This window comes from Lepidothrix coronata, unplaced genomic scaffold (genome assembly GCF_001604755.1).
Source record: "Lepidothrix coronata isolate B3197 unplaced genomic scaffold, Lepidothrix_coronata-1.0 Scaffold57, whole genome shotgun sequence".
Classification (NCBI taxonomy): domain Eukaryota; kingdom Metazoa; phylum Chordata; class Aves; order Passeriformes; family Pipridae; genus Lepidothrix; species Lepidothrix coronata.
In genome coordinates this window covers 300,847-326,626 of record NW_016690237.1, presented here as the reverse complement: position 1 = coordinate 326,626, position 25,780 = coordinate 300,847, and the positions used below count along the sequence as shown (strand labels likewise).

Genomic DNA, 25,780 nt, shown 5'->3' with positions numbered 1-25,780 from the left:
TGATGATAGTTTAATTGAAAAAAACCAACCAAACTATATCATGTGGCACAAAACAATTCTTGCTTTAATATTTTTAAAGGATAATTAAGTTTAAATGAAAGAGAAAATACAACATTATCAGATTTTGGAGAACTAATACAACATGTCAGCCCATGTTGTTTTTAATTCTGATGTAGAGAAGATGAATAATACTTTAAAATTCTAATTTTAAGTACTGAAATATGCTGGTAATTAGTAAGGCATACAACAGAGATGAAATATAACCTCAACAACCAAATGAGAATTTATACTCTGAAGTCATTTCATCTGTTAATCACTGCAGCTAACTGTACCAGAAGTAAACTTGCTAAAATGACAAACTAATGGAGACCATTAAAAAATTCCAGCTAGAGAATAAAAAAAAAAAAAACCCAGCACATATCCACAGAAAGAGTCAGGCAGATTTAGGAAAGTAGATTAATAGTCCCAAATGACTGAAAAATGCCAGAGTTGCATGCAACATTGAACATACTTTCTACTGCCATTTTCAAAGCCATTTCCCACCTCTTCTGGAAAGCACTACTAATGTTGAACTTTCCGGGACACACCCTTAGCTATCAAAGCCACTTCTGCTGGGAATCTGAATTGTTCAACAGATTCAGAGGATCCCACTCTGTAATACCCCTAAAAGCATTCATTCTTTTGGCCACCTAGCACTTGAGTTGTTTCAAGCACATTTTTACAAAGCAAAGCCACAATCTCGTGAGTTGGGATTTATGACATAAACTAAAATAAAACAAGAAATGAATATTCGTACTCCACATGGTCAGCCAGAGCAACTCTAAATCACCAATGGTTCACTCTGGATTGCAGATGTAGCCCACATTATGGGCCAATGTGACTTGATCTCACCATAGACTTTGGCTGCATAGACTGACAAATTCATTGTGACTGACAGTGACCATTCCCTTGGTCCTTTCCCCTCTACTTCCATTAACTCACCTATTTCGGGTGAGTTTTCCTTTGCAAAGGACAGGAAAAATCCATTAGCTGTGTAAGGGAGGGGATCTATTTCCCTTTTTTATCTTAGGAGTTGCTGCTGTCTTTTTCAGAGGCATCCTATTCTGGCTGGTTTTGTTCTTGGTCTGTTCAACTGTTGAACAAAGGAGGCCCACGCTTCCAGTTTCCTGAAATCTGGATATACTATCTCTCGCTATCCTTTTCTTCATTTATTGCTCTTTATCTTTAAACAATAAAATCAGTCTTCATTCTTGCTTATTGCATATTAAATGTTCAAGGCCAGGTTGGATGGGGCTTTGAGCAACCTGATCTAGTGGAAGGTGTCCTTGCCCATGGCGGGCGTGGGTTTATATCTGTGTGCGGAACCAGATCTTTAAAGGCACTTTCCAACCTATACCATTTTGTGTTTCTATTATGTTGACTGGCGATCAATGGAGTTTCCCTTTGACCGTTTAGATGATAAAACTGATACAAAAGACCCCTGAGTTACACAAAATTATGTTTGTTACAAATTAACAGTGTGCAAAGCTCACCATCATCAAAATAAAGATGCCAGTTTAATCATACACCCTTTTCATTAAACTATTTCCCTCCTCCCCTATCAGCTAGAAGAAAATATTAAATTAAAACAAGATAAACTGTGCATGCAAAATAGTCTGTTACCGTCAAACAGCTGGGCTGCTCCAACACTGACAAAGAGGTCACGGTGTGAAAATACACAGCGATTACAGCAATAAAGGAAACAGCTGATAGAGGTTAGGTGGTGGAAACAAGAGGGCAGTCACAACAGAAAGACAAGGTTGGAATGAAGACAGGAGCATGGGAGGAGCAGAGGAAGAGCCTGCCAAAGGCATGGGTCTGGGACACAGAGCTACAGCATGAGGGGGAAGGGAAGAGCCTTAGTGCCAAAACTGTCAAACTCCTCCCATCATCACACTGTATTTTCAGTTTCTTACAACTCAGATGGACTCTATTTAGGCTCTACAGTCATTCAGAAGTGACTTCAGAGAAATATGTAGCCATTTCTGACATAGAATCAGAATACGTTTTTGGCCACATTACTAAATTTTATTGACTTTTCTACGAAAGGCTGAAATATCTCCTTTATGATTTGGAACAGAGGCTTGAAAATCTGCCTGGGAAGTAAAACTGTAGAAATGCACCTCTACCGTTCTCTTAAAAGCTGCATTAAACTTTGGATGAGTTCTTTGCATTTCAAAAAGCAAATCCTATCTATATCTGCAGATCGCTACACTTCACGACTACGGTTCTGAAAGACTCTTCCTTCGACTCAACATATACCAGCCAGGGGTGAACACAGCTTCCCCTGAAATTGTGGGTTTGGATTGCAGAACACCAGGTAAACCTAGTAAGATTATCACCTCCGATGTTTCAATGCTTACACCTGCTAGGGCTCAGCACTAAAAGGAGAAGCGGCATAAACAACCTACAAGCAACAAGGGCACCAAGGGCACTGTGACCCGAAAAAGAAGACTGGGACAAAGATTGGAAGTGTCAGGGTGCAGAAAAGATGAAGAGGAAAATTTGGAGCAAGAAGGTGGGGAGGACTCACTAAGCAAGAAGACTGAAAATGGAGAAAGGAAACTGAAGTAGTAACAGAAACATATGAAACTTAACTCAGAGAATGAAAGAGATGGAAGCATCCACTGATTGTGCAAGCAACAAGGGGCTAAAAGTACAGGATGAAGGTAAAGTGAGAACTACCTAAAGAGTGAGATCTTAGAAGAGCTAACTAGACAAATTGTAAAGTAGAAGAAATGGCACAAGCAAAACCGACACTGAGGCCCTGGGAAAGGAAAATGGAAATGAGGACCAATACATGGATGAAAGCCTGGGGGCCTGTGGAGCGGGGCACAGCTACATAGGAGAAGGTACTGTAGAAAAGAACCAAGGTTGGTTCCTAAGTGATGTGGAAGTCCAAAGGGGAGTCTCAGACAGGCTAGACAGTAAGCATGGACCAGGCAAGATGTCTGCAGAGTGGAAACTAGGACTAGCCAGAAGAATGAAACAAGAACAAAGCCAAACTCAGAAGAGGCAGGACCTGAAAAATGGCACATTAGCAGCAGTGAGCAAAAAGAAGTAAAGAGGTAGAAAGCACAGCTTTTGAATGCTTGGCCACCTTTTAAGAACAGAAACTTCCAGGCAGTGGCTGGACATCACTTACTGATGGGAAGTAGAGAATAAAATCTTTGGTTGTTCCTTTGCTTGCAGGTGCACAACCTTTTGTGTTTGCTTTAGTAAACTGACTTAACCTACAAGTTGCTTCCCATCTTATTCTCCCTCCCCTGCCCAGCTGAGAAGGGGGAGTGATAGGGCAGCTTGGTAGATACCTGGCATCCAGCCAAGGTCAGCCCACTGCACTGGTGCATACAACATTACCTGAAATAATTCTAGAATTATGGAGCTATAGGTCTATTTTGGTTTCCAGTTGATTTCAATTTATTGTACGTCCTTGAGATCTATAGATTTTTCTCTGAACATGAAATATACCATTGGCAATAGATTATGACTACTTAAGTCATATTCCTTTTTTCTTCTCTATAAGCCACAGACAGTGATGCAATTTATTATTAATAATTTAAACTAATTTCCCTCCTCCTGCATCCAAGATAGCCTTGTTCTCTTCTTAACCCTTTCGGTAATATTACTTTTAGCCTGATCTTGAAAGGAAAAAAGAAGTTAACAAAATGTACTATTTGCAAGTCCCTCCTCTAAATCCACATCACATATTCAACTTCTGAACCCACTAACTGGTCAGTATTAACCAAACATATTAAAATCTCTTTCAGTTTTATGAAAATGAAAAGCTGCACAGAGAACAAAATGAGTGCTCCCATTCAGCTCTTGGACAGACAAGGACAATTTGGTTGTCAGCCAGCAGCTGGACTGGTCAACCTGTGAATAAATACATGGTAGACCCAGTCCTGCTTTCTGGCAGGACAAATAGGGAATGTGACACCACCATGGACAAAGAGATGATTTTAAAAAAAGAGGGTGACAGTGAGAGGTAATTGGAGGATATGACTGGGTAACGCTAGGGGCAGGAAGAAGTACTGCACTAAGAGTTTCCTAGCAGACCCAAAAGTGTGCTGGAGGTACTGATGTGGACAAGTAATGAGGACCCAAGAGACAATCCTGCAGACCAGCCAGTTCCACTAATGTGAGACTGCTTATGGCCCACCATATCACACTCTTATCAACATGTCCTAAGTGCCACCATCTGAGGCAGTTGGGCTGGCCTGCCCTTCCTTCCACAGGGAAGACAAGAGGCGACTGGCAATTGCCAGAGGCAAAACCAACTCAGCTACGTTGCTGGAGAGCAGAGAAGTAAAGCCAACACCACGAGCCTGTCCCTGTAAACTCCCCTTAGTCTAAGTGACATCTTGGCTGCAAAGCAGCCAGTGGGGGATAGACACAGGCAGAGCATCTTGCCTTCCTTCCACTCATTTTCCATAAACATCAATCATAGCTGTATCCAAGTATCATACCCTGGATATTTCAGTGATTAATCTGACACTTACCACTACAGCTTTAATGATATCCTTTACTGTAGAGGTGTCACAACAGGGCACAATGCACTGTTACGTGGAGTTGCATGAGCCACCTCTAAGCAAGTTATTACAATTAGGAGCAGTACAGCTGCATTAACACAGCACTGCCCAAACTAGGTTAGTTAGCATAGGTTCCTTTGTGCTGTACTAAACTGTGCCATGTAAATGTATCCCAAATGGGGAACAGCACAATGTCTCTTGAGTGACTACTGTATATAAATAACAAATAGGACTGCTATCCATTGATGGGCCTAATCATTTGTATTTCTAATCTTAATTTTCATCCTCCCACAACCCAGGTTCCCTGGTTTTATTAGAACATCCTGCTTGCATTCAAATCTTTGTTACAATGAGCTTAATAGCCAGACATACAGCTGTACCACTAGTCTCATATAGCAAGATCTATTCCACAGATCTCTGACTTCTACCAATAGCCAACACTGATACTGAATGAACTCTCATGAACAAAGCTATGTTTTCTTAATAATAACAGTTGTATAAACATAAGGTCTTCTCAGTTAAAGGGAAACTAACATCAAAAAGCAGTAAAACATGGAACCCTAAACCCTTCTTTCTTTGAAGAAACACCTTTGAAGCGAGGTGTTTCTAGTTATGGGTGAATGAAATGAGAATTCAGCTGCAACAAACGGACATCCAGTCTGTATGAAAGACTAATTAGATCCATCTGAGAAGCTGTGTCTAAAACTGCTTCATATATTTCAAAGGAAAGCTCTTCTAGTCTATCTTTTGAGAAGACTACATCAAAACATTTAGTCACAGCTGACGCACATCTATCCACTACAGCAGCATTATTTTTCATAAGCCATAAAAAAGCTACATTTAAGTAATGTTAACAGTCTGGCTTACTTAAAAATTAAAGTAAATGGAGGGAAAAAAGTGGCAAAGAAATTTAGAGCTAAGAAAGCGATTCAAAGCAGCAACGATCTTATAGTTCCCCCTGATGTCAAAGCATCACGAGATCCCAAAGTAGAGCCTTATACTGAATATTAAATGTGCTGAGATTCGCTTAGAGAACAGAATTAAAGATGAAGCACCATCCAGGAGCTGCAGAGTTAACTACAGCTTTTGAGGTAATAAGCCAGGCTCTTATCTTAGCATTCTTTTAAATGTAACTATTGCTATTGCCAAACAATAGTTTTGGCTCCTCCAAAGGAGGAGCTCACATTTTTTAATCTATTCATTATACAAAATTTGGGGAAAGGGGTTGGGAACCTGGAAGGGCTTTTAGAGTCAGGAAGGAGTTGGTTGGGTTTTTATTTTTTTGTTAGATGCAAAACCAATGGTAAAGAGAAGCATATAAGTGATGTTCACGTAAGCACTGTTTTTAGAAACTAAAAAATCATTATATGAGTACTGTGGTGCAGCTTCTCAAGTGTGGCGCACACATGAATTGAAGCAACAGCTGTGCCTCAAGGAGTTTTCAGTCTTACACCAGAAGACCACAGGAGGACTGGAAGGATGGCAGGAAACATTTAATGTTGTTATGCCAGAAACAAGACTTTTTGAAGAAAGAAAATTGTATGTTATTGCTCTGTATTGTTAGAGATTTAATTTATATTTCTGTTCACTGTTCACTGGAAATCCTGGAATTTGGATCATGACCCATGGCAGAACATAGTCTCCATTTTCATAACACAGGAATTCATCCTATGAAGCCACGTGTGGGGGTAAAACTTTTCATGAGGTAATTTAGAATCAGTCATTGTAAAAACCTAGCCCCTTCTCTGCCTTCTAACTTTCTATCTTTTAAAACAATGAAGTCTGATTCTTACACAAGGAAAATAAACATCCAAGCTGACCGCGCCCACTTTTAAAATATTTTGCATTTTAGCATTTCAGACCTTTCATTTCATTTTCTTTTTAAAAATTTCTTGTAGGCTACATACTAGTACCAGACCATATGTTTCTGTGAGTTTTGTAGCAGAAGGACAAATTTCCAAAAACTACTATGACCAAGCTATTCACTGCCCTGACATAGAGGGGAGAGCATATTTAAAGCTACAAAATGAATGCATTACTTTTCAGGTAATTTTTAATTCCCAACCTTGAAGGTATTTTTTCTATATGCTTATGGAGTACTGTGTAAATAAATTAATTTGAGACATAGAAACCCACACCGACAATCTCTCTTTACAAATCAAATATGTACCATCATATACTTATTGCTAAACCTGTACAATCCAGATATACTCTGCCTCTCTTTGCTTAGTGCACAAGCACACCTAATACAAGTACAAACAAATAATATATATTTAATATTTATCTAAGCATTTTTACTTCTATCTTATCTAACATCTCCCAGCATCTAAATTCTCCGAGACACTCAATGCAGCACAGTGGAAATTCATACCAGAAACACTGAGTTCACAACAAGATACTGAGGCCAAGGCCACTTTGATTTAAAAAACACAATGTCAGCAGTCACAGAAACGTAGCAATTAAAGCCCTTGCCCACCCAGTCAAAACTGAGGGATCAATGCTCTCCTCAGATTGAAGGATTCAAGTACACAGTGCTTGCCTCCCAGGAGAAACTGTCCCCACCCCATCAGGATAGGACAGGTCACCCTCCACCCTTCCAGGAAATCTGTCACTACAGAAAAAGGAATGCAGGACCTGTAAAGCCACAGAGTCCATCAACAAGCAGGAGCACTACTATGGCCAGTGACAATGGTAATGCTTTGCAAGGGTGGAAATGCTGGGTTATGGTCTCAGCACAGAGGCAGATTATCCACACCGCATTAAAGTGACATTCTACAAAACACGCAAGTCTTACGAACAGAAAAGGCTCCAGATTCAAACCTGAATTAGAAGAGTAAAAGTACACAACCTCTAGAACAGTAGTTTCTATATGTGTACAATCTATAGAACTCTGCACATGTACTGCAATGAAGAGTTTGTGTGCTACTCTGCAAGCAAAATGTAAACCCCATGGAATAAGGCAGGAAAAGTCTTCTGCTTACAGCTGTAAGGATTATCTAGCTGAGCTGTAAGGATTATCTAACTGATCCGCCCCCTGCCCTAGTGGCTTTACACATACACTTTCCCTTCATTCAAACTAATATTTGGACATGGGAATAACAAATATATTTTAATTCAAACATATAACATATGTAACTACATATATATATTTACAATTAGTCTAACCAGAAAATCTGCATTTACTGCTTCTGGGGATATATGTTAATTTGTATCTCAACTGGCTACTCCTCTTATTGTTTTAATTCCTACAGGTATTTGCTTTTCATTCCTATTAATCCAGCACTCATATTTCTTTCATATGACCAATTAGTTATTATGTGCCTGAAGCATATCAAAAATGTAAAATACTAGTAAAATACTGGTATTTTATTGATTCTTTTAAAAAGGTTATTAATTTTATAGGGATTGGGCTGGGCAATGTTATTCTTCTACTGGAAAGACAGAATTTAATACGCACTGAATTACGATCCTGCTCCACTCACATTTGTGTTTGAGGAATTAAATGTGGTCTAAGTTTGCTTACAGCAACTTCCTACATCATTACTCTGATTTTACATCATACTGCTCCTTGTTACACACGATGTTTCGCATACTTCAGTTTGATTTTTGGGTGATATTTCTTCCTAAGAATTTTTTTCCTCCCCCCCAGAAGAGAATGTACAAAACAATGAAAAATTTTCCTGAAGTAATTTTGAAATCCACTTACCCCTCAATCCTGAAATTTACAGCAAATGAATAAAAGCAAAGCTCTCCTAATTAAATGTTTATTATATTTTAATTTGAAGTCAAAGCTTAACCATAATTAGGTATACATGAATTCATTAACTAAATTAAACCATTCAAACAACTACTTACCTACTCTATACTGATCATACAGGATGTATTCAAAAAACGATGACAGTAATTAATGCCTTAGATTTTATTTTATGCTCTCATTTTGTACTATATATTTTCCCTTGGAAATATTAAGAGGTACACAGGTCAATTTTCCACCTACATAGGTATCTAATAAATTATTTATTTCTCAAGAAAAAGACAGGGGGAAAACATTGGGTTTTTCCTAATCATTATTAAACCATTTATTAATCAAATTTCTCACTGGACTGAACAAGGTTCACAAATTTTTCATAGAGATTTCATGTCTGTACTACACTTATCTGTTCTTAACTTTGGATTTAGGATGTGATCTGAGGTTTTGTGAAAATGGTAGCCCATTCTAGTAGCAATCTGAATAAAGGAATTTAGCTTTCTCTACTCCTCTTATTCAGCATTTGACCTATACAGGTCCCCCTGGAAATATATCAAATTTCCATGTGCTCAAAGTAACTTCTGAACTATTTCACCTTATGCTTTTTCTTCCCCCCCCCCAAAAAAATAAACAACTTCAATGATAAGAAGCTACTTTATAACTGAAAACATCTGGAAATTCTTTGTCAACTAAACAGATGAGAAGATGAGGCTAAGTGGCCTGGGAAGGTATGCATCCACTACTGAGATGAAGAACCCTAACAGAAAGGATTGTTTTCAAGCATGAAAAAGCACAATAACAACGACTACTTGCAGAGAAATCATGCAAATCAGCAATAAAGAATTCTCAAGACAGGATTGCCATACCATAGCAAATAATCAGAAAATGGATGATTGTAGCAAAAATGTTTTCAAGAACTGTATTTATTGCATAGAATGCAGCTACAAATTCCTCACTGAACAAAAACAGGTTGCAAAGAGGGTTGGAACTAGATGATCTTTAAGGTCCCTTCCAACTCAAACCATTCTATGAGTAAGCAACAATGTCACCATCACATGGAACCAGACCATCCTTGGTGACTGACGTCTTTGAAGGGTCAATTTAATATGCTCCAGGGAAACCACACATCTACCAGGTTTGCTCAACATTTGTAGGTTCCCACTTGCTTTTGTCTCTCCCACACTTCAGTACTCTGCAGAACATTCAGGCTTGGTAAAGAAAAACAGACTCCAACCTTCATCAGCAAAACTCAATCAAGTCTTCGTATCAATGAACTCACAAAATGGACACATTTGATAATCACACGGGCAATTGAAAATGGCAAGATGGAAAAGACTCCTGTTTCTAACTGACCTAAAGATTCCAGTTTGGTGGTGGGATGCTTCTGGACTGCGTATTGCTGTTTTGCATTAGTCTCTTGTAAAGGAGAGTAGTCTTCCTTCAAATTCTATTTCAGCAGTAATCTTGATACTAAGATCTTTAATTCAATTCATGGGAGGAAAATTTTTAAGCATATGAAGAACACAAACCAAAGCCCAGAATCTGACCGTCTGTCCTCCAAAGAGCTCCAAAGAGCACATATTAAGCAGTTAGCTTAAAGGCTCTTCTAGCAATTAAAATATAGAACAAAAGAAAAAAGAATTACATTCACATTAATTTAGTTGGCACATTCTTTGTACACAAGCAAGCAGGTCCCACAAAAGTTGCTAAACTTTAATTCTCAAGTCAGGTCATTAGACTCTTCTAACTGCAAAAGCATTTGTTATGTTGACAGGGTATCCCCAAAAACAACTGCCAAACTGAAAATCCTAGTACAGAAATTTCATACAAACTTAAGTACTAGCCTATATATTGCTGGCTTCAGAATAAAAACAGAGCTACTTCTATTTTAAAAGAAAAAATATCAAATTAGGATTCACAGAAGTTTTTAACCTCTGCTGGAATCTCAAAAATTAATATTTTTGTCTGCACTGCTTCAGGAAAATAGCATTGCTCACTCCTGACCACTTGTTTTTTAAATCCTTCAGTTTGGAAAGCAAGGCTCCTAAAGTGGCCTAAAGCCAGCCCCCATCAAGGACTTGTTAAAAATAAAATGGTTAAAAACAGATGGTTACAAAATTCAAAATTCTGAAAAATAAAGAGCAGCAAAGAGCAGTTAACACTGCACAATTCATTAACAATCTCATGATAAAAGTAGAAAACCACAGATGATCCACAGACCGAAATGCTGACGAATGATCCGCTCGAAACAGCAGGAATCATGGAGAGGCCTGCTGCTCACACCCCCTGCACAGAGCGCCAAGCACTGCACACTGTGAGGTGGTGAGGTTTCAACTGGCAAGAGTAGAAGAGTTACAGAAAAAAAGAAAAGAGTCACTGTTGGAAGAGTCCCTGTGGTAAACAAAGTAAATCAGGATGTGAATGCTGCTGCCGCAAAGCACAGTTTGCAGCAGGAGTAAACTTCTGAAGGGGAATGTGAAGGTGGCCCTCCTACTGGGCTATCTAACTGCACCACATATTCAGCTATCTTTGTCTCAAGCCACAAGGGGACACGACTCACAAAGGCAGGAGCCCCCATCACACCAACTTAATAGCAAAAAGTAAACGCAGAAGTTCAAAAAGTGAGGCTTGTGTTTCTGACAGCAAAGTTAATAAAGCAAGCTTTGAATTTCCCCCCTTTTTTTTCCTGATGGTGTCTTATACCACCTGATCAGAAACAAGATTTCTCATTCCTAGTCTTGACTTTTCCTTCTTTGAAGTTTTAAGGCAGTTGTTTTTCCTTTGTAAAGCTTTGAATAATAATTCAGATTTTTGACAGTGCTGTATTTACTATACACTCTTGTCTGCAGCACAATCACAGGAGAACACAAGCAAAAATAAAATTATTAAAAAAGAATAACATGTCCTCTGCTATTTATCCTGTAACAATGAAAATAAGTGTAACTCTAAACAACCCTGGTATTCAAAAACAGTTGTATACTTTTTACAAACCCAAGCTTTGGAGCAAATTTTAATACACTGTACCTAGAGGTTTAAGTGAGACAGACTTCTGGTTATTGTGCAATCCACCTACTGTGATTTATTTCACCATCTAAGGAATTTTCTAGATGCAAATAAACAAGGAATTATCTCTCCCCAAGTCTACAGGCTTGGTAAGGGTAGAATTAAAATGTAAAAGCTGCTGCTGCTGCAAATCCCTCTGGCCCAGGCTTCGGGTATGCAGTCTTCCCACCCGGCACCCCTACTTTCTCCCTAATGCTTAGGCACCCCTTCATCTGTGACAGGGGTGCTCAGCTCCTCACGGGTGCTCCTGCCTCCTGGCCTAGCAGTAGATGGTAACAGCAGTAACATCCTGCAGGGGCACAAGGACACAAGAAGGTACTTTCACATTTGTTATTGTTTGAATAATAAACCAAAGGATCAGAAATCAGACTCCATATATAGCTTGTTAAACTGGGTTTATACCAGCTGTAATTCTCATACTGCTCCAAGACATCACAAATGTTTAGCAGTTCCACATAAACTGAGAGACAGGTTTGGACTGTGGTATAGGTCAGAACTATTTTCTCTATGTTAAAATGATAAGCCAGCAGTAATAGCATTACATATTCAGCATCCCTTCTCAGAGTTCACACCTCCTGAGAAACTCCGTGCAGTTTACAACTCTAAGAAGTGGAACATAGGAATAACTCATATGCAAGCTTGTGTGTTCAGTTACCTGCACAATCCACAGAGTCAAAAGCACAAAAGGATGCTTAGGCCTCCTCTGTCCGTAAACTTTCCTCAGTCCAATTTAAAGATCTATCTCTTGAATTATGTAAGCAAGTATAAGCAAGAGCCTAGGTAACTAAATGCAACTCAAATCTCTCAAAAAACACGTGTGCACATATGCACACAGATGCATGCTTGTGTAACTAGCTGTGCTAAACAAAGCTCCCAGTCTGGGGAGGTCCAGCTACAGGGATTAGATTTCTGAGCTCACAGCAGCAAGGGCCTGTGCAACACTCACAGTGACCAGCAGCCACCCTGTATCACCCTCACAGGAGGCGGCAGCTCCGAACTGACTGCTGTTAGACAGCAATGCTGCATCAAAAAGGTGGAAAGGCCGAGGGCAATGACTGCTCCTGGAAGGGCACAAACCAGTGCCAATCCAGCTCTAAACTGGTCTGACATCTGGCACAGGTGTTTTGTTTTTTGAACGGGTTGTATCCAAGTTCACAGGATGCCTGTTAGGAGCATTACATAAACTCAATTCAGGAAAAAGCTGACATTGCAGACATGGCCTTTGCTTCTGAAGCAACATTCCACAAGTAGGGCAAGTGTCACTGCCATGGAACAACACTGTATATCAGGTACTGAGTAAACAGTTGCTCAAGACCTCCTAGAATTCTTTCCAAAAGAAAAGTCTCACATTCATCATGAGTATATGTAAAACGCAGCGTGATGGAAGTACAGGTAGTATGAAAAAGGATGTTAGTTAGGCATCTTCTTGCCCCAGTTAGGCCAATAAAACAATTTTTTAGAAAAGCTAAGTTATCATGACCTCACCTTACATAAGCAAAAATAACCACCTAAAAAGGTGACCAGTTTCAACTGAAAATTATGTCTTCTACATTTAAATCTCAGCAAAGCAAAAGTGAATCGCTGAGACAATACTGTTTTCATTATATGAAATAAATATTTAAATACCTTTTTTCAAAGAAATCTCATTATTCTGAATGCAACATAGGTGTGAACATCATGACTATAAAATATGTCATGAAGCAGATGTTGCAGAAAAGTTTCTCCACTGAACACATGCAAGAAAAGTAAAGAGCTATCAGAGGTAAACTAGAAGACTTCTGGGATTCCTCACAGTCCTGGATTTCCAATGACTAAGAAAAATTGGCTTCTTTAGGCCCTTTTGAAACCTTTTGCCCAAAAATCAGATACAAGAGTCAACTGCCTATTTAAAAAAAATAAATCTCATTTTGGTTGTGGATTTACCATTATCAGACATAAAAAGTAGTTCTCTATAAATTTACCTTCCCAATACTTCAACCAGCTTGTGCCTTGGCTTTATTCTGCTGAACAGCTGAACTACTGAACATTGAATTAATACTCTTCTACTGGGCATTTCACTATGACCACATACAGTTCTACTACTGAGGTATTGAATAATTCCATTCCAGTACAATTACTTATTCAAATTGCTTGGTTCTTTGATTTGCTTTTTTTTAACCACTAGCCTACGGTAATGCAATTTTTGATGACATTGCATTTATTTTCTTGTTCTCATATATCCACAGTGGAGCATAAGACGTTACTTCTAAACAAGACACTGAACAGGGTCATTATTTAGAAAACTAATTTAATAAACAAGCAGATACAAAAGTGTTTCACAGGCATGAACAGAGAAAAAACTTATTACACTAGCACTATTTAACTAACAGTTTTGTTTTGTAATTCACAGTAATGCCTACTAACATCTGTGTTTGGTCACCAAAGAGACAGAGAATTTTAGCAGCTGTCAAGGTAATATACGTTGACTCACTGCATTGAATTTCTTAGAAAATGAGCAGAACTTACAGAAAATGATGAGCCATCCTTTGAAACTGCAACTGGGTAAATTCCATCTCCTAGACGCACAGAGAGCTCCCAGCTCCTTCTCTTTGATTTAGCAATAGGAATTCTAAAAAAGAAATAGGCAGAAGAGTAATTTTTAACAGAGATTTCATGCTTCTCTCATTTTAACCAGAAGCACTTGCCTCACAGGATGGTCAAGAAGGATATAAAATACCATTAATCTATAGACACAGTTGGAGAGCATACTTGAAAAAAATATACTAAATACATTTCTTCTGTCAAACAGCATATAAGGAGAAATTACACTCTTACTTTCTTTCTAGATTTGCCTTGACACACTGGGTATGCTGATAAAGTTATAGGAGGCCCTTTAAAACAGCCAGCATTTGCTGCAGAATTAGCTCAAACAGGATGAAAAACAGATGAGAAAGTGGGTTGGCAGGAGAATAGCAACAGTGATAGATGGAGCAGTCTTCTTAAGGGCAAAATGTAATCATTATTTCTTTCCTCTAATTCTCAGTAAACCTTAATTAAAAGCCAATTACAGACAAAAGATTTAGCCAAACAAGTAATAACGTAATTTAATACTTAATATACATTTTAAAGTATCTCATCCACAGAGCCCTTCAAGCATACTGAAAAAATAATGATGTATCATCACAGACCACATGCAGGATAATACCTATTCCCACAGCATTCTGTGGCTGTATCAGTTATCAACTAATACAAGAAACCTGAATCTTTTCAACCTTAGCTTAAAGAAGCACACATCTGGCAGTCAAGAAATGAGACCCAAGTCTTCATTTTTGGAAATTCAGAGTGAAGCAAGCAATTTTCAGTTATTTTATTTAAATGTATATTCGTTTTCTGTTTCCTCATCCTAGATTTTCCTCTCTTCCACTTTGCCATAAGAACTGGTGTCCAAAGGTATGCTACAACTTTTCTGATGAGTGGTCACCATATAATATCATCAGCAAGCATCATGTATCCTAAAGAGAAGACAGGAAGGTGGAATTTAAGCTTTGATCAAACAAATACATGTTATTTTGGTATAGCTTTTCTTCCACACCGACTCTTACACATGTTTAGATTTTTCTGAAAGTAATCGATAGGGATAAGTTCATCAGCTTTAGGTCTCTTCTAAGGATCATTTCTGCTATAATATTCATCTACTGTATATTTTAGAGCTTACTACCCCATTTTATTGCAGTCTTCAGAGTCTTAAAACTTGGAAACACATCTTTCTGTGTTATGCTACATGCATCCTCCTGAGGATTCAGATGCCCAGTGAACCACATCTCCCCAAACAGAGTGCTCAAGTTCCCTGTAGAATCAACAGGGAGAAGCACCTGTGAGGCCTCCAGAGACCAGAGAAGGGGAAATTATCTCCCAAAGCCAAGGAAAACACATTGACTTGATAATAATTTCAACAATTATTTTAAGAGGGTTGGATTTTTAGACACCTGAAACTTAAGCAAGTATATGTTCAAGTAAACTAATTAGGCAAAGAGATTCCAAAAATTGTGCCTTTCAATGTGCCTGAAAAGGGGAAATGGAAACACTAAATATATCAGACACAAATAGATCCATACTTATCCTTGGTTACTCCTGGATCCAAGCCAAGTAAGGTCTAAACCAGATTTCACCAAATACCTTAGCTCAGCTCTATCACTACCCAAAAAGTTCACAACAACAAATACTGAAAATAACCTATTCCCACACTAATGATGCCAAGTGTTACCTTTCACATTTAATATACTGGCAATTGTCGAAACAACAAATCTGAGGCATTATCTATGGTTTATTGGGTGCAATGTCATTTCTCAGCACCTCATACTGAAATTCCTGTATGTCACCAAGACATTTTGACTGGTTGATAGGAAGCACGTTAGACACAGGAGTTCCTGAAGAAGAGGAAGAGGAATTTCCTGCACAGGTAGCAGGCAGCAAGCTGAAAGATGTTTTCATTGCACTTCCTGGTATCATACTGGCGCACCAGTAAGTAGGAATGCAGCAAGGTTTTGCCAGCACCTGTTTAAATTCTCCACGGCACTCCACTGCAACAACCAACAGGATTTAGTGGCTTATAGCAACTTTATATTTCTTGTACAAGAGATAAGACCTCATCTTACACCCAGCTTAGAAGATCTGCTTCACTGGTGGCATGAGATTCCTTATAGCCTCGCTGGCACGGCCCTGCTTCATATTGCATTTGACTGGAAGTGACCTCATGAATCTGGCTGCTGGCCATCAAAGGAAAGACAGTCTTGTTCTCCAGCAGGGATTATTTTTGTTCAGTCCTGTCTTGCTGAGCTTTGTCAAGTGTATCTCCAAACAGGATGCACGCCTCTTGAAAGGCATGACTATGATCACTGCTTAGCCTGGGTTTCAAACAGCCACATAATTCCTCTCTCTGTAACACCGGTGGCCAGGAGGGCGAGGTCCAGAGCTGCATCTAACACCAGATACACAGCAAGTTGTACTTCCCTCCTGGAATTGCTAGATCCATTTGTACAGGGACATTTTTCAGCTTTGCTGATCAGCTTTGTCTATGGCTTTGTAAGTGTAATTTAAACTGGCTAGGACAGATACTTATATTAGCTGGTGACAATCCTACTTTTTCTTTGTTAAATCCAATTCCTTTCAAATAAATTATTTTGTAGTAGACTCCATTTTGATGGGATCTGGGGTGGAGGGGAGGTTCCTATAAGTAAGAATCTTAAAATCCAAAATTAAGAATCAATATTTGAGTTTCTTAGATATGAAAAGGAAGTCATTCAAGTCTGTGAACTACTTTAGAAATGCAGAAGCTTCTGTCAGGCTAAGAAAGGGGCCTTCTGGTGGAGGGCTTTTTGTTGTTTTGTGGTGGGTTATTTTTAATGCCAGAGAAGTCCTAGGGCTTGGGAAATTACCTTTGTTCTTGTCTAGGGTTGCTTCCTTAGCTGAGAACTCTTCTAACTCCTCCACAGGGAAAACATCTGAACTCTGAATATATTTCACACTAGTTCACAGAAAACTTCCCAAACTTCTGGCTGTTTTCAAAAATGTAGAACTTTTAAAATTCTACATATTGGGCTGAAATGTGACATATTCTATTTACAGCAAAAAGCCCACCAAAACTACCGCAAATAAAACTAACATAATTTTTGCCATCATAAAAGACAAAAAAAGGTAAGGCACTTCTGCTCCAACCCTAGGTTCAGAATCCACACAGTATGTCTTTCACAGCGTTCAACATGCCCTCCCTTTTTTCTCCCAGTTTGGGCAAATGACACATCATCCAAAAAATTACTTTATTCACACATAAAGATCACCAGCTTCAGGAAGAAACACACGTTACGTAGCAAGATGAGTGCCAGGTGAGTGGGAAGCAAGACCATGGAGAACTGTGCGCTGCTGTCCCTTGCCAGGAGCACTACACACAAAGGGACAGAGAGAGCAAAGGCAGCACTGCAGCCGCAACAACAGGAGATGGGTGGAGAAGGGTGTTATAACTCCTTCCATACAAAATGGGCGGTTCTGAACTACTCTACTGCAAATTGCCTTCTAAAGGGAAGTATCACAAGCAATAGGAGCCCAGATGAGGAGTACAGTGATGGTTTGGCTCTAAGTCATAAAGGCTGTACTCCAAAGCACTGAAGTTACAAAAACTTGTAAACAGTGCAACAAGAAAACCAGCACCGTTTTAATGATTAGTGATTTATTTTCAACCCCTATCACTGTTTGTTCAACTAGAGATAATGTCACGGTTCCATAATTTATTTCATACGTTACACAGCATATTCTGTCCCTTTTACCCCCAACTGCCATGCGCAAGACAGGGAGATCGCTTTATAATAATGCAGAAATCATAGCTCTGGCTTTCTTTGCAAGTTTTCAGTGAGGAAAGCAGGCAACTGCTAAAAATTTTAGATCAACACACACTTACCGTGTTTATGGAGAACAGCCACTAATTAAACTGTTCTAGTCAAAAACAAGTAATGAAAGAAAACAGACATTCACAAAAGCAAATCAAATAATAACTCTGCCCTGGCCATTGTGATTGGCACCAACCAATTGGATAGAAGGAACTCCATAAAAACTACAATTTTCTGCAGTTTGTGACAAATAAACTCCCCTCTCCTGATTACCGCTGATGATGTAATGAGCTATGATAAAAGTCACCAGCTCCTAAAGGGTCAGAAAATTGCATATAGATTTTTTCACTTCCAATTCAAAATATGTGTTCTAATGCTGAGGGGAAAAACACTTAAAAATTCTCTCTACTTCTGATATTTTTGCTGCATAATACTTTACATAAACAGAGAAATCTCAAACTACCATAACAAATCCTCCCGTTATGAAAGATTATAAGTGCTTGAAAACCACATTATATGACACTCTATAAAGCTGTTTTTCAATTGTGCAATTACCTATTCAGCAGTTAAATAAAAGTGAAATATTGACTTAAAACAATGTTAATGGTCAAAGAATCATTAAGAAATCCTTCATCATAACTTTCACAGCAGGTGGCCTGTAAAATGATCAAGAATAATGTGCTGGATTCTGTAGCCACCAAGGTCAGTTTCTGCATACAAATCTTGCAGGGGGAGAAAAAAAGACCTTCAGAAAGTGGGCCATTCATCTGAACCAAGTTCAGAGAATTTCCAGCACTGTGAAAAGATATGTTATGCAAGCACATAGATGTATTCAGTGGGGGTAGACTGAACCAGCTACATGGAGACTACAAAGGAGCCCTCCCATGGCTCATGAATAAGTCGAGGAAATGATCAGAAAAAAATGCAGAGATGTTTAGACAGATGGCCCACTTAAAATGCCTGGGACAGGGCATAAGCAATTTTAATGAAACTTTAGATCTACCATATAAAATGTTTCTTATTTTCCCTGCCCTTCCCCACAGCCCTCCCCCCAAGGAAAAAAAAAAAAAATCAAGAAAGGCAAATAGAAATTTAACAACTCAAACAAGAGCCTATCTTGTGATGTAAAAAAAAGGGGAAAAGGATCGTAAATTTCACACTTTTGAGCATTATTGGTTTAATAAGTTCATATACAAAGAAATATCCTTCACAGAACCTTCAACTATCAGATGAATATAAAAGCAGGGAATGGATAGATTAAAAGAATTCTAAACAGAAGTGTACTGCCAAACAAAACACAAATCTAAGCTTTAGTATCTGAGTACTTTCAACACTTTCCAACATAAAAGTTCATCGTCACACAGAAAAGATAAAAGCAGCACTTTCACAGGATTATTTTAAGAACCAAAAATTATGTGAAAGGAACCTAAGAATCTAGCTATATTTTATTCAGCAATTTGAAGTATTTTCTATACCTATTCACACCCATTCTCTACATATATTCAGATTGATTCATGTATACATATCATGTGCACTTTTACATAAAAATAGGTTTTCCTTCTTCCTACTTTATATGTGCATATGTATACATATACCCTTTTCACTGTGAATATGAAAATATACCATCATTAGACTAAATTATAGTTCTGCATATGTCATACAAAATAATAACCTCTCCTAGCCTGTGTGCCAGCTGATCAGACAAAGGCTGAAAGAATTACTCAATGGTTATGTCAAAAAGGTTTTACATTACATTTTCTTACATATCACATTCAGATCAATAACAAATATGCACATTTATAGCCACATATTCTATTTGAATAGTGACCACAGGAAAAAAATTAAATTACATGGAAGGTAAACTATAAAATAAAAAGTGCTGCTTTAAAAGGATGCTATGGAGTGCACCGTGCTTTGATTCAAAACAGTGTGCATCTGGATGCTCCCTTTTCCTTTAACAGAAGCTTTTTGAGCAATCTGCATTGACATATAAGAGCCCGCAATGCAGTGCCCAACGAAAACCTCCAGTGCCTTCACCAGTGAACCCCAGATCAAAGCTAAAGAAACAGCTAAGCTAGATCTTACAAATCTAGAGTGAATTTAACTACCCAGATCATCATTTAACCAAAAAGTAACCCTGCAGACAACGTGATCACTCTGACTCTCTTCCACTCTGAAGGTCTCTAACCCAAGGGGTTGGGTCCTGTAAAGAGAGACACCCTAACCCAAATGCTTTGCAGCCAGCATCCTCAGCAGCCTGGCAGGGGGAAGGAACTAGAGGCTTCTCTGACAAAGCTGTTTCCACAGTTTTAAGGAGAAATTATCCTCCAAATATACAGGCAAATAACAATTATAAGCCTCTTGAAAAACCTTCAATGGTTCTTTTAGTTTTAAATCTATCAGGTAAAGGAAGTAGGATTGCTTTTATTGCCAGTCTTGCTATTAAAAAAATAAAAATCTGTTTGCAGAGCATTATGTCCAGAGAATGAAAGAACGGGGCTATCAGCCCCTCCTATCTTTCCCCTCCATCAGCCTCCTTCTATCTTTCAATAGAAAGAGCCAGGGCCCAGGTAAGTACTGAGGGACTCAGCACCCTACCTGCAGATGGTAGGAAGGAATGGGAGATTCATGGAGACTCAGAGAATGCAGTTTTGCAGGAAGATGAGGCATCCTCTGGGACAAAGAGTTTTGGCACTTGGTCCTATGACAGGAAATTTCTATGCACTTTGCATTTAACAAACTCAATGAAACACACGGTAATCCTGGGAGCTGCATGTACAGCCCAAGACCTCTCAGTTTCAGAGAAGAGTCAGACTGCCCAGTCCCTCAGCAGATGACAGCATACCTTGAAAACTGCAAATAAATAAATGTAAAGCATATCTGAAACTGATTTCCTCTCTTATAACATGTCAGGGCCTACTCTAGTATTTGGTTTCTCTTGGAAAAAGAAAACATCACAAGCATTAATGCTGGATAAGAGATGCTGCTCCTTATCTCATTGCAAGCATTTGTGAAATGAGAAGCAAGAAAGACTCAAATCATATGTTCAGAAGTACAGAGAAAAGACATTTATTTTTCAAATAATTTACAAGTCTGTGCTTCTAACCTGTTTTTTGAAACCATCTTTCCTAAATCAGCAAAAGCATTTACCAAAGGAGGAACTACTTGCAAGCAGGTGTTTTTAATCAGATCAGTCAACAATATTGACTTTTGCGTGCTGACAATTGTTATGGAGAGAAAAGTCTAAAAATCTGTTCATCATCAAAAAAAGTTTGGGCTATTTCTCTTCCATTAAAGCATTTAATTTCACAACTTTGGTTTTTTTTCTAAAACTTTTTTTTTTATTAAGGGAGAACTTTGGGCAGCTGGGAAAACTACAAACAATATAGTCCATAAAAGGAAAACAACAAGGTCCTTTTCCCATACAAATTTTCCTTTACTTCCTTGAGCAAAGAAACTTATTAATCCTCTTATTGTGCAGATATTTAGGAATAGCCTTACAGTAATTCTCTCACCTTCTTTTTATGCACAAAGAGCTTCAGAACAAATCACTGTGAAGCAGTAGGGAGGACCAGAGCTCTTCTGTTAGCATCACCCAGTAGCAGTTATATTCTTCTATATACATGATGGTATTGGGATGTAGCTGCTTGCTGAGCAGTCTGTTTCCTGCACCTCCATTCAAACAATGGCTATGCCCAGTAATAACATGTTATTTTTCACTTTGCATTAAGTTTAGAATACTACAGGTTTCCTGTCCACCTAATAAATAGGCAGAAGGAAACTCTATAAACTACTAATATAAAAATGGAGGTGAAAATATTAAAAATTACCTACAGATTTGATAGGGAAATAATCCAGTTATACTTCTACACATAAGACTACTTTCCATACTATTTTTGAAACATACATATTTCCATACATATTTTTGAAACGTCCAGGCAAGCTTTGTGCTAGGCTTGCTGTACTCATCCCAGCAGTGAAATCTGCCCAATTTGTAGCATACTAATCTCAAACTAAATTTCCACTTATGGCTGTAAACCTGAATCAAAACACATCTGCTGCTTTAATCTGTCATCCCTTTTGTCAGAAGTTAGAATTTCAGTTATTCACTCACTTTTGTAGTAAAAGTTCTGGAGAGTATAACCCAGAAGTGACAGGACAAAATACAGTGGCTGAGCCTTTTGCCTCATATCAGGAGTAGCTCTCAAGGGAAATTATCCCAATCATCTGCACTTAGATGGATCACACTGCAGAACAGTCTCTGGATACGTGAACTAGGTTCCTCCCTGATGCATAGAAAGGCACAAGTCAGGCTCTAGAACTGCACCCAACACAGTCCAATCACAAATGGGCATTCAGTTCACAGGACTGGACTAGAACTAATCAAAAGTCAAATACAAACAGTGAGAGCATAAGCTCCTCATGATGAACTAGAAAATCACTTGTAATGGTATACTCTCTAATGACAGATAGATTAATTATTTAAGAATACTTAATTCACTTGAAGAGATTTTGATCTTCATGACCATTTCTGCAATTTCATTCCCTCAAAACCGTAAGTTCGGTATTTAGTTTAGATATTGGGCCATAGTTAAAAAAACCCTGACACTTAAATCGAAGCTCAAACCCCCTTATTTAGTTGCCCCAGTAAAAAATATATGTTAAGTGCTTAACACCTACCTGCTCCTCTCAGTTGAAAGTAATGAAAATACTGCACAGTGTCGCACATTTGAAAAATCATTCTGCTCATTTGGAGGAGAAAATACATATATTAGAATCAAATTTAAAACTTCCATTTTGAAAAAATCATGGCCTGACATACCAGTGTTGCCTATATCCTATTAGATAATATCATCTTCTTGAACAGATCACCATTTCTCCAACTATCAGTAGTTTACAAAGTTAATCCCTAAAAAACACATTAACCTATCTCTTTCTTATTCAGAGATACACATGTGACCCACAGACATCACAGCTAGCATGAGAGGCAGTAACATCTGACTCAAATGCAGTGTTTCTTTAAAGAACAAAGTTTTTAAGACACAATACAGTGAAATTTTTCATTATCTGCTCAACTTACTAAAGGAAGCATCAGAGCAGGAGTGAGACATATCTACTACAGTAAAGGGAAAAGGAAAGACATCAAAATAAGGTCACCTCTAAAGAAATTTGACAACAGCACTGAGAGTAAAAACATTGGTCTTCAAGGCCCATAAGGAACACAGTGCACAAACTAATGAAAAATTAGCTAACATTAGCTAACATTAGCTAACATTAGCTAACCAAAATAAAAACCCCAACCTGTCTTAAGCCAAACTGAAAACATCTTTTTAGAGAACACCGCCTCCAAGTGTCTTTGAGGGTTTTTTTTAAGAACTGTGTACTAAATGCTGTCTTTCCTGTGCTTACCAGTTTCATTTAGGTCTCCCACCTAAGCTGTATTATAGCCCTCTTTTGATCTGTCAGCCCCCTTGGAACTAACCAGATTATACTTCCAGAAGTATGGAATTTCTGCTACACTTTGTAGTACTCATGATTTACCCTGGTCTCTCTAAAGCCTATCACATATGCAATATCCCTAAGGTCGTTGTTTAAAAAAGAATTCCACTTTTTTTTTCTGTGCATCTTGGAAAACAAAATGCTTGCACCAGGTTTCAGAATAGTTCCAAAGTATTGTAAAAGCTCATCCATCACACAGAGCTTACCATCTCTCACAAATTTGTTGCAGCAGAACCAAGAGTCCATCCAAGAACTTAACCATCTCACGCCAATGAAATCGGTTTTGTAATAGAGCTATATTAATCACATTTGTCCTGTATTTTCAAAATACACCTTCAGAAGTAGTTTGTGGCACCTGAGAGAGGATACTTTAGGAAGACTTTCAGAACTGGTTTTCACAACTTTGCCTTCAGCCCCAGTCCTTCCTTTGCATTCTCTTGCTGAGGGAATCCACACACAGCAGCCATGTTCTCTCTAAACCCAAAGTTTCCTTGTTCATACCTGACATAATTTCTCTAAAATGCAAATGACTGCAGCCCATCTTGGGTCTTCCTGTGTGAGACAAACCGGCCTTGTGTGCTGATTTTGGCTGGGGTAGAGTTCATTTTCTTCATAGTTGGTGCCTGCGGTTAAATCATGAAAGTCCTTGTCTCTGAAAAGTTGTGCTCCATCCTTTACAGGCCTTGAATGTAACAATTTCTCACTGTAATCCAACTTTTTCAAACTGTGAGGCAGCAAAATGCCATCAGCTCTTACTAACCCTTGCTTCTGGGAAGACACACACGAATGACCGAAAGCTAAGGAAGCTGAAGAGAAGTGAGCTGTGGAAAGGTGCTGCAATACCCAATGTAAGGAGACCGAAGCTTAAATGGTTGTAAGACTACCAGGAGTTTGGAAATCACTAGAATAGAGGTTCAGTCTATTCACCCAGAAAGCTTCACCTAAATACAGATCAAAGGCGGCGGGGGGGTGGGGGGGAACAAAATCACAGCTAGTAGAGGAATAATGCTGACAATATTAGTAAGCACCTTAAAATGATTGTCATTTGCCTGAGGAGACAAGCAACAAAAAAAAGGCTTTGCTGCAGGGAAGGGAGCAGGGGACAACACAGAATTTAAAGAAAAGTGCCCTCACTAGTTCAAGGAAACAAACAGGGAAAAGCTGTCAGTTCATGGCATCTCCCTTGTCTAAGGACATTAACAACCAGGTGCAGCCAGGTAAGGACCTGCTTTAAATTTCACTGTCTGGTTGAAAAACAGGCAGAAGGGCCTGGAGAAAATCATTACTGTGTGATGAAGGTGCATCACCATCCCTGTCACCATTAATGGCAGAGAGAGGAGACTCAGAAACACATATTAGAGCACTTGGGTAAAGACAGAAGCTTAAAGCCTAGGAACCAAAATTTTTTTGAAGTGTTTTTTAAATCTAGAATTCAATATGCAAATAACTTATTTGTATCATCTCACTACTAACTGCAGCAAGATTAATTTTACTAAGCACCACAGAGAAACGTGTCATCATCTCCTTTCTGGGTCACAGGGTAAACATCCCTGATTTCAAAAGAACCAGGTCCTGTGCTGTTCTTTCCTGCCCAGTCTTTCTCACACTACAGGCTTTGAAGATACATGTTAAAGGGAAGCCACAACCAAAACAAACTCCAAGCACCACATCTAATTACACGGAAAAGTAAACTACTAAAGAAGGATCTGTGAGAGATATTAAAGAATCATCCATAATCATAAAAGGAAAAGTCATCTGAGCAGACTCAACACAGATCCAGGGAAAAATATCCAGGCCTTTGAATACTTACCATGAAACAACAGAAACTGGGGTATTTTTTATTTAAGACACCATCTACCCCAAGTATCCCAGCAAAAACATGATGACATATCCATGCAGTTTTCCACTGAAGATTCAAAATACCACCAGGCTACAAAGGCAAAAATATACACTACCTAAGGTGGAACAAAGAGGGCTACCTCAAATGCAGGTAGCAGATGACTGATTTTGAGTTATGTAAATATCAGGCATGAGATTCAACTCCAAGATAGCGAAAAATGACACAAGTACTCAAGTACTCTCAAGTACTTCTCCCATTAGAAATACAAAAATCTACATTGCCACAAAGTAAACAGGCCTGTGGTCTTACATATAAAGAAATGAAAAATATTAATTTTTTTTATTATTGCTTCATAATGAACATACCAGGAAATATCCTAAAAAGAAAGCAAAGAAAGACCTCCAAGACTTCTGAGACAAAGGCAGGGTTTCTTTTTCTCATGAAAATATCTCTTCAATATTTTCACTTAAACGACAACACACACACTAAAACATACAGAAGAGACTCACCTCTCTGAAAGTTGAAAATAAAGAAGTCTTAGCTCAATCTTGTATGTTTACACTTTTAATCTTACCCTTAAACAAGACTGAATAATTGAGCATAACCGCGCTGAAGGTTCAGCTTCTACACTGGCATATCTAATTTCAAGTCAACAGCTCTTTTACTTAAAATATGTTAGATAAAAAGGTAATATGCTCTC

The 25,780-nt window shown here is 38.5% G+C and overlaps 1 protein-coding gene across 1 annotated transcript in view; it reads right to left on the bottom strand.

The window, feature by feature from the left end:
• Positions 1-25,780, bottom strand: part of PCCA (propionyl-CoA carboxylase alpha subunit) — a 299,136-nt gene that overhangs the window by 105,119 nt on the left and 168,237 nt on the right. The window contains exon 19 of the mRNA XM_017816595.1: positions 13,888-13,990. Within this exon, the coding sequence (XP_017672084.1) occupies positions 13,888-13,990 (103 nt within the window). The remainder of the gene's footprint in view (positions 1-13,887; positions 13,991-25,780) is intronic.